Source organism: Stylophora pistillata, chromosome 3, assembly GCF_964205215.1.
Source record: "Stylophora pistillata chromosome 3, jaStyPist1.2, whole genome shotgun sequence".
Lineage (NCBI taxonomy): Eukaryota > Metazoa > Cnidaria > Anthozoa > Scleractinia > Pocilloporidae > Stylophora > Stylophora pistillata.
The window spans coordinates 16,091,302-16,101,346 of record NC_142521.1 but is presented as its reverse complement, the minus strand read 5'-3'; the positions used below and the strand labels follow the sequence as shown (position 1 = coordinate 16,101,346).

General features: G+C 37.8%; 2 protein-coding genes across 2 annotated transcripts; both read right to left on the bottom strand.

Annotated features, from left to right (window-relative positions):
- Positions 1 to 110: 110 nt before the first annotated feature.
- LOC111326911 (uncharacterized) lies at positions 111 to 5,621 on the bottom strand. The gene is made up of 3 exons (XM_088755280.1): positions 3,908 to 5,621; positions 2,452 to 2,777; positions 111 to 1,096 (listed from the first exon to the last, which is right to left on the bottom strand). Exons 1-3 carry the CDS (start codon positions 5,027 to 5,029, stop codon positions 970 to 972), a joined length of 1,575 nt encoding a protein of 524 aa, XP_088611406.1. The 5' UTR covers positions 5,030 to 5,621; the 3' UTR covers positions 111 to 969.
- Positions 5,622 to 6,064: 443 nt separating this feature from the next.
- Positions 6,065 to 7,180, bottom strand: LOC148734732 (uncharacterized). Its single transcript, XM_088752823.1, has one exon. The coding sequence runs from the start codon at positions 7,094 to 7,096 to the stop codon at positions 6,065 to 6,067; it is 1,032 nt and encodes a 343-aa protein (XP_088608949.1). The 5' UTR covers positions 7,097 to 7,180.
- Positions 7,181 to 10,045: the final 2,865 nt, after the last annotated feature.

Here is a 10,045-nt window from a genome sequence, read left to right as displayed (position 1 = left end):
TGATCAATTGTATTTCAGAAAATATGAGTTATTTACCTCTTCATTTATCTGTAAATTTTAAGAGATGATAGAGGAACTTTTACTAGCATAGAACAAAGAAATCAATTCAATTAAGCAAAAAAATCAATATATTTCAAGGAACTACAGAGTATAAGGGGTTATTATCAGTTGCCGTGTCTATTGTGTTATTTGTGCATAGCTTTACTTTTGAAGGGCCCCGCGTTGGTGCACTTTCTATTGAGAAATTCGGCTGCGTGTGACTGTTAGAAATATATCGGGTTATCTAGAATGTTAATTTTTTTGTATTAACTATCCGTTTTTTAATGAGACAGTTCTGTTGAGCGCAAAGTTCGCGCAGAAGATAAGGCTTTTTGGACTTACGTGTTTAGCGAAGTTCAGTCACCGGCCAAATTGTGTTATTGTAGTGTACTTGGAAGTCTGAGAATTAAATACTGAGGAAGCCTTTACATCAGTCCCTATCGCTCAAAACCCGCTACATTACCTGAGACAACACTGAAACTCAAAGATTGGTAGATTGTATTTACTTGACAATCAACAAATCGGATATATGGATTCACCAAAATATCAAGTTGTCGTAAAAAGAAATGGGGTCACTGAAGTACCAAAACGTTTTGTAATCAAAGCAAAATTCTGCAATCTTCTCTATTAAAGTCTTAGTTATTTCTACGCTGCGCATACATTAGTCATTCTCGTTGCTCTATTCATATCAGTGATACGCTAAATCAAAATCATCACCGCCATTGCATAAATCGTAAAAAACGGATTTTCAGAACTCATTTGGAAAGCAGGTATGTTATTTTCTTTACCTCTATTTAGTAAGTTGATGAATGGAGTCTACAATGATCTACTTATGCATACTTATGCATTCATACAGTAACTTATGTGTTTTCAGCTTTCTCACTATGAATTGATAAACAATGAATCCTTTTTACAAGAATGTGTGCGAGCTCAACCGCGTTTAACGATCTCTGCTTGTAAAATAACAAAATGCAAAACCATATGAATCAGAAATCCAAGGTACATCGGTGGACCAGCTGTAAACAGGAGTTTTAAACTTGCATCATTGATTTCCTTCCTGTAATTACAAATGAATTTTGTTTACACCTCATTAAAGCTGTTATGCACTTTACATAATTCATCCTTAAGAAATCTGGAAGAGTAACGAGCACATGAGCAGTGACCTGCTTTATGTTATATTATTTACAAATTGGATCATGCATGATGGTTATAATTACGACCAAGTGGTGAAGGCAGTATGATGGTAATGGTGATGGCAGTGAAGGGCTTAGTGACAGTGATACCAGTGTCATGGTTTTGATGGTTGGGATGGCAGTGATGGTGGTGATAGCGACGGATTTGATCGTGGTAGAGAGGCTGGTAGTGGATGGAGGCCATAGTCGGATGCTAGCGATATTGGGAACGGTGAAGGTTTTGGCAAGGTTGGATTCGAAGTTGATAACAATGATGGTGATGTTGGAGACAATTGCAACGGTATAAATAGGGGTGTGGTGGTATTGGTGGTGGCAAAAGTTTGGGGAATGATAATGACAATAATTAGTTAGTACCGACGGTGATGGTGTTTGCTACAGTCATGGTGGCGATGGGAATGGTGACAATGATAGCAATGGTTGTGCTGATGGTTAAAAATGCCCAGAATGTTGATAGTGGTATTGGTGGCAGTTGTGCTACAAGTGCTAATGGTGATAATGTTACTGGTGATGCTAATTATGACAGCAGCGCCGAATGTGTGTTGATACGGATGATACAGATACTGTGTGTTGGATACAAGGATTTTAATTGGTCGACGGGATGGTATAGGTCATGGTGATTTACCAATGGACATTCCGGATTGAAATGCTGAATGCAAGTGGAGTAAAGCGCATGTGTTTAACTGATGGAAATACAGCTACCAGGCGCCGAGTCAGGATAGAACTGGTGGTGATGTACTAAGAGATTTGTAAAAGGGTCGAGAAAAATGAGGAATGGAAGGTGTCAGTAAAAAGACAAAGGCCTTAAATGCGATCGACTTGAAAATTTCTGTACAATATTAAGTAACACAAACAATGACAACGTTAACCGAGGTTCAACGTGGCTCTACCTATCATAAAGATATTGCAACAATATCGATGTACATACCCATACGTTGATAATCATACCAGGGCTGTAGCCAGATTTAAGGACAAGACGAGGCAAGGTTTGAGCGCCGAAGGCGCGAGCCGCTAGAGAGGTCTGGGGGCATGCCCCCCAGAAAACTTTGAAATCTAGAGGTTTAGAAATGCTCTTTTAAGGATTTTCCGTGGCATATTCCTTTAGAAAAGTCAATCTTTAAGAAAAATTTAAAAAAGGCCAAAACTAAGACGAGGCAATTGCCTCGTCTTGCCTCAAGCTAGCTACGGCCCTGCATACTGAGATAAATTGGAAGTTACAAACCTGAAGCTGCTGTCCACCGGTCCAACATATTGATCAATTAAACTCTCGGCAAACGCTCCAATTATCGTTGACATCATAGCAGGCACTAAAAAGTGATTTCTATTCACTGCCGAGTTTCTACGTGCCAAGGTTTGCACTTCTACTTTCAAGAAAAGACCCATCAGAAACGCTGTAGAAACGCCGCGAGCATAATACTTTGTTGCAACCCAGGCAAAGTATCGGGAGACATCGCTTTTAATTCTGCCATGACTGGTAGCTGACCAATAACCAGAGATTGGTGCTTTGGTTATCCAACAGACGAGTCCCACAGCTCCCAAGAAACATACCTGTAACAGATAGAGGAAGAAGAATTGAGTTCAGAATATCCAGGTATAGTTTCGTCCTCTTCCAATTAACCGTTGGAACGTGAACTCAAAATTAGTGCGCTCAATTTGATTTCTGAAAGGACAATCTGTCACACCTACTGTTTAGCCCTCAACCATCTCATTATTCTAGGCAAATATATTTTATATGTTAACGCTTTAAATACCATGAATTGCCGTTTCGATGATTTCGTCTCACTTGTGCGCGACAAAATTTATCTAGAAAAATATATTGCTGTCACTTGTAATAACGAGAAGGAGTTCAGGAACAAATGGAAATTTTTTCTGTAGTTACTCGACAATTAACATGCAAACAATAATGTGGTAAATAGATCAACTGTAATTAAATTTGACTAGTGTAACTGTATTGTTATATATGTATTGTAAGTAGTGTAAGTTAATGTAGTTTAAACATGGTGTAAAAAGTAATTATAGTGTAAGTACATGTGTAAGTGTAATAAACAATGCTGTATTAAAAAAAAAAAAAAAAAAAAAAAAAAAAAAAAAAAGAAAGGACAATCTGACAGGACAGTCACGCAATAATTCTGATCTCACCTCAATATATAGCAGATAAGGACCTATTTGTTTCGAAGAGTTTCGTCTCCATAACACTGTCATGACTCTGGCCTCTTTTTATACCAATTAAGATAAGAAACTTGTACTGAAGGAGGGGGGCCTTGAGATTTTCGGTTTTGCGGTTTTGACTGTTTTTGGATCGGTTTTTCGGTTTTGGGGACAAAAAGGTTCGGTTTTTCAGTTTTGCTGTTCAGAGCGGTTTGCGGATTTTACGTATATTTGCATTCAGTTTTCGGTTTTCATGAAAACTCAGATGCGGTTTTCGGTTTTTCCTTTTTGACACCCTTTAAAGGTGAAAATATAGTTGTTTTGTCAGGTTTGCATGCAGTTTTCGGTTTTGCTGCCTTTTTTCGTCGGTTTTGCGGTTTTTGAGGTTTTTTCTCCGATTTTGCGGTTTGTCATAGGTGCCAATGCCCCCCTCCTGAAGAATTAGACTCAGATTTCGTACTCTAAAGCTCAATTTAGCACAATGATTAACTGATCTTTAAGTTGCACAGCCAACATACATCAACGCCTACCATGATTTGGACTCCAGATGACTCCTTATTCCTATTCAGATCACGACGCGTTAAATCATTGCTTGCTAAAAAGATTGCTCCATATCCAACAATGGTCAAATTGACTATAATGGCAAACACGTGGACCCATGGAGGTATATGAAGCTTGTCAACATAATACATTGCTGTACAGAGTGGTGCAGAAAGGCTCAGTAGGCCAAAAATAAACCCTGCAGCTCTGTATTGTTGATTTATCAAGGTCATGTTTCTATTAGGTGCGTCGTTTTCTTCGTCGTTGTTGTCCGCCATTTCGTCCTCTAAGGAATGCTCAAGAAACAGAAGTGAGCATAGAAGGCGGTAATCTGTTATCAACGCCTTGTAAAAAACTACAAGGACCTGGAACCAGGGTTTGTAAATCAGGTCGGCATGACTTGAGTTGATATCGTTCTCTTCGTTCACTTGGGAGTCTACCCATTCGATAAAATTAAAAAACGCCAGGGTCTTTAAATAAAACTTAGCACTTTCTTTGTACGTTGGACAGATTGTCCTATATCTTAACAACAAGATATATACGATTGCTTGGATAACCTTCTGGACGAGAAACGTTGTCTTGTCTGCGAGAACAGCCCAAGAATTTTGATCGCCGTCGTTCTTTGAAGCACAAGCCGCAGCAAGGAGAAATATCTCGATGATGATCAAAGGGTAGGATATTACTCCAACAACAAGTCCCATTGAGGGTTGCTGTCTTGCTAAGGTAGTTTGCTGGGCCACGTTTTCAGCTTTCGAGAAGAAAAATACCGCCCCAGCCAAAACAAAGACGATTCCAACAAGAAAAACCGTGGGCAGGCGGAAGTATACTCTAACTTCTGAGTTGCGCGAATTGCAGAACACATTTACACAGGCTAACAATGTCCCTATTAAAAAGAGGGCAGAGGTGGCGCAGGATGAAAGCATCTGGGCACAAGCTCTGAAACAAACGCCAAGTATGCTCAAGGTAAGTAGGGCGAGGTAGAAGAGCAATGCATAAAACCCAGCGATGACTTGAGACGCAGTTTCTGTTTTGTTTACAACACTTGGGGTAGTGGAAAATTCGACATTCCATTCGCCAGACGGTGGGTTTCTGTTTCCAAGGTCCAAATCCATATTGACAGGAACGAGGTTTAACGAATGAAGGTCTGTCCGGAACAAAACGACCGGTAACTGTCATAAACCTTATGCTCGCCTTGTGTGACACAACAGCTAACAGCTTCGTGGAAGCAATCTGCATAAATTTATCTCAAGTAATCTGATATCAGTCGACAAATCAATATCAACATGTTGTTGTTTCATTTTCGACTTTTTCGTTGAGATGACTCAGAGTGCAACCAGAAAGCGACCAATGAAAAATCTGGTTTTGAAGCTGAATTTCCCCTGTTTAAGTCGACGTAATGCAGGTTGGAGACTTTCTTATCTACACTGGCACAGAATCATATCGTCTCTAAGTTATGGAGCAAAATACCATAAATTCTTGAATTGGTCATTGACGTCAAACTAGTTTGACTTCCTCACTTTCTAGGAATAGGATTACGTGTGGTAAAGACTGCAATAGAAGGATAAAAATATCAACTAAGCAAATAGAAAACCAAATAGATAACTTAATGGATAAATAAAATAGCCTTGAGATGTGGATAAAGTTATAATTTTCTGAAGAAAGTCAGTGTTATGCTTCGCCTGCACTTTAAGCTGATCATCACTTAATTAGATGTTTTTGATCTGTAAGTCGTTAGTCCTTCTTTCGTTTTCATTTCGTTTCACGATTTTCTTAGATCTATTGTAATTATAATTGTAATTTTCCTTTTAGTCATTTTCATAATCATCTTCAACGTAATCGGATGCATTCAATTTACTCAATTGACTGTGAACGTGGAATAAATTTTCTCTTTTTAAAAATTATTTCTTGGTTTGAGTCTACACTTGTTTTGTACGATGGCAAAACGAAACGACCAATGTAAGGTTTTACTAATTAGATTTTATCCCTAGAATAATTTATTTATTTATTTATTTATAAGCTTCGCCAAAAACAATTTGGCAGGAGAGATCTCACAGAGCTAACGTTCCATTAACGAGACTCAAACAAACAAAAACAAAAAAAAACAACTCAAACAAAAAGAAACAACAATTACAAATTACAATTACAAATTACAATCGAGTGGTAGGAATTATGTGATTGGAAATAGTTAATTTGCAACAGAGTTTGGCTAGTAATGCAGTTAGTGGTCTGCTCATATGACATTTTATGCAGACACTTTTGAAAGTTTGTGGAAATGCAAGATCATACACAGTTGAAGTTAGATCTAAGTAATATTTCTTGAAATTAGTTTTAAAAACATTAATAGATTGGGTATTGACCCTCAAGTATTCTGGAAGTGTACCAAATGTTCTTGAGGCTCTAGAGTAGAAACCATTCTGGAACGTAACAGTCTTAGCTTTAGGTATATCTAACAAAATACTCTTTGATGAAGCAGTACGTCTAGTTACTATAACAGGTTTAGATATCTTAAATTGGATGTCAGTATTGTTGACAATTGATTTATAAGTATAAACTAAATCTAGGTATTCATGCCAATAGCAAAGAGGTATGAGTTCTGTGAGTTTTAGTCTCTCTTTGTACGAGATGTCAGTTCTGTATGGCAGTGAGAGTATATACTTGGTGGCACGCCGTTGTACTCTTTCGATGATTTCAATCAGTGTCACAGACTGAGGAGCCCATACTTGTGAGCTATATGAAAGGTTGCTCATTACCAAGGCTGTGTACAATGCTTTCCGAGTCGATTGAATTTTGACGTCTAGTGTCGATCTTCGAATGAAGCCAAGCATCCTATTTGCTTTAAATGCAACTGCTAGCAAATGACAGTTCCATCTCAAGTCCTTGCACACTAAGATCCCAAGATCTTTTTGAGCGTCAGTACGCTTGACTGGTGTATTTTGAAGTATGTATGTTGATATAACTGGGCTGACATTTCTTGTTGTAGACATCACAGTGCATTTAGACTGATTGAGATCCATCCTCCAATCTTGGCACCACAAAGTGATTCGATCAAGGTCTTCCTGAAGAAGACCTCCATCATCAGTATTCATTATGGGACGGTAGCACTTGGTGTCATCCGCAAATAGTGCTATGGAACTTTTAACTGATACTGTAGCAAGATCCTTGACATATATTAGAAACATTAAAGGTCCTAAAATGGACCCTTGCGGCACCCCAGAAATAACAGGGAGAAGGTTCGATGTTTTGCCGAGAACAGTTACTTGCTGAAATCTATTACTTTGATATAATTGTACAGATTATAAACTCAACTTTAGGCTTGATAATTTATTAATGAGTTGAAGAAAATTCGAGCAATGAATGCGAAATGTGGCGTGGACCAAAGGACTGTCATTTAGGGATCTTCTTTGTTATTTTGGTGTTTTTACTTCTCATAATCAACAGTGTTATTCCAGTTGATAATCCTCAAGGTCTTGCTCACCTTAACTACAGACAAGGGTCATTAAAGAACATGTTCATCCTTGGCTCAATCAGTTAGAGAATTTACCTTTTTTATATGACTCTAAATTATAGAAATTCCTACACACACCTCACGTAATGACCAGCTCTTTTTGGTGGCCAGTTGTGGCGGAAGGAATGGGACGTAATCAGTGTTAATAAATACTTACTTTTTTGAAGACATCAGTTTATGGTATGTGTAAAATAATTTGCCGGTTCCTAAATTTCTTTTTACAAAATTATAATTTTGTGCAATAATTCATCTTGTGAAAAACATTTTGTTATGGGGTCATTGGTATGGGGGCAATGTTTTGCAAGCACAGCTGCAGATTGAAAACCAGGTTTGACACAAGAAATGTTTTTAGTATTGGCCAGGCCTGGTGTATTGATAGAGTCTGCTTTCCACCAAAAACCTCCCAATAAAACCCTTGATAAAACAATAAACAACTCAGGAGAATATCATTAGCTCTGAAAATAATAGCTAACAGCTATCAAAACTGTTACCTTTTTGTGAAAAAAAATCAGGGCTTTGCTTTTAAAATGGTATTCTATATAGACAGAATTCAGAATGAGGACTAAAGTTTTCAGAAAATGAGAGATCAACATTACTTTTTCAACTCACTGATCTGCTTTATTCTTCTCAAAATCCCCAAAACTCCTGCACCCCTCAGGTATGATTCCCAGGCATGCTGTCTAGTGTGGTTGATTTTGCCCAGAATCTTTAGTTTTTCTCACTTGACGAACATATCTAGAATCCAACGCAATCTTTGATTTTATTATCTAATTACACTCCGTAGAGTACAATTAACGCCCAAGACGAGTACAAATATTTGCCTAAAAGGCTGACCTAAAAGGCTTTGTCAGCCTGTTAGGTGTTGATTAGACTCAGAGGCCCTTCCAAGGGATCTTATTATGATTAGTATCATTTAAGGGCCCCTCCAGGGATTTTGTTGCTAATTTGCCCTTTCGGGCTCGAATGGCCTTGTTTTGGGATTTTGGTACGGTTTACAGTTGTAGTTAAAAGTGGGTCTACCCTTTTCTAATGCTTGCCGCATTGCTTCTTCGGTTGCGCCACTCATTCTAACATATTTAGTTTTTTTATCTCTTAGTTTTTAGGTTTTATTTCTTGTATTTTGTCCATTGTTTTCTCTGTGACTTGATTTTTTGTCATCTTTTTATTAGCACCAGTTCATTCATGGGTCGTCACCTGTAATTACGTAATCACTAGCACTTTGATCTTATTTAAAGCTCTTTTTCATTTCAAAAGTTGTAAATAACTGAAGAAGGTCTCTGACCGAAACGTTTTTATTAAAATTTCCTATCTTTTTTACGTCAGAAGTTGTCCATTCTCGCATTTTTTTTTAACTTTTTCAAAACTTTCTACGTTCATGTTTGCTGTGAGGTTTGGACTGCGAATCTTTATTGATCCTCCTGGCGCAGTGCATCTTTGTTGGCCTGAGAGTTCTACTAACGACTCCTATATATACATTTAGTCATTTTTTCAGAGCTGAAAAAAGTTTTTCCAGCAATCTGATTGGTCGAGCGGTTCCTTCTATCACGCTATATAAACCGCTCCACGCGGTTTATATAAAATGTTAAAATAAAATGTCAATAAATGTTACTAAAATGTTATGATTTTAGAAATCTCTCTGTTGTTCAACTCTGAAATTATACTAAAACAATTATTCGCCTCAGGTTCGGTGAATATTGTCGAATAATTATATATACATTTAGTCATTTTTTCAGAGCTGAAAAAAGTTTTTCCAGCAATCTGATTGGTCGAGCGGTTCCTTCTATGACGCTATATAAACCGCTCCACGCGGTTTATATAAAATGTTAAAATAAAATGTCAATAAATGTTACTAAAATGTTATGATTTTAGAAATCTCTCTGTTGTTCAGCTCTGAAATTATACTAAAACAATTATTTGCCTCAGGTTCGGTGAATATTGTCGAATAATTATTGTCCAATAACGTTATCTGTAATTACGTAATCATTAGCACTTCATTCCAATTTAATGCTCTTTTTTTATTTCAAAAGTTGTAAATAACTGAAGAAGGTCTATGACCGAAACGTTTTTTAATAAAATTTTTATATTTTTTACGTCAGAAGTTGTCCATCCTCGCAATTTTTTTAACTTAATTTTTACGTTCGTGTTGGCTGTGAGGTTTGGACTGCGAATCTTTATTGATCCTCCTGGCGCGGTGCACCTTTGTTGGCCTGAGAGTTCCATTAACGACTCTCTCTTTATATATATATATATATAACTGCAGTACTGTTACGGCCTCCTGGGCCTCATCAGTGCGTGCTAATGCTAGGATGGGGGGAGAACCGATGTGCATCCCCAAACGATCCCACACTTGTGGTATCGTCTAAGCCATGCCAGAGTGCTCAAACTAGAAGAACCTAGTGAGCTATGCACAATGCTAGCGGCGATGACTCATCCAACGGTGCTCAATTTGGACATGAAAGCAAAGCTTTGTATGCCAAAGAGCTATATATAACTGCAGACAGTACTGTTTCGGCCTTCTGGGCCTCATCAGTGCAGTGCTGATGCTAGGATGGGGGAGAACCCAGAGGGTCACCCCAAACGACCCAACATTTGGGTCAAACAAAGGAGCTTTGTTTTTGCACTT

What these genes read in the sequence shown, in the direction of transcription:
- LOC111326911 (XM_088755280.1), bottom strand. Translation starts at nt 5,029, where the DNA reads ATGGATTTGGACCTTGGAAACAGAAACCCACCGTCTGGCGAATGGAAT. An exon ending in CATCTGGAGTCCAAATCATG is followed by an intron (nt 2,778 to 3,907) that starts GTAGGCGTTGAT and finishes TATCTGTTACAG; the next exon opens with GTATGTTTCTTGGGAGCTGT. An exon ending in CCGGTGGACAGCAGCTTCAG is followed by an intron (nt 1,097 to 2,451) that starts GTTTGTAACTTC and finishes TTGTAATTACAG; the next exon opens with GAAGGAAATCAATGATGCAA.
- LOC148734732 (XM_088752823.1), bottom strand. Translation starts at nt 7,096, where the DNA reads ATGTTTCTAATATATGTCAAGGATCTTGCTACAGTATCAGTTAAAAGT.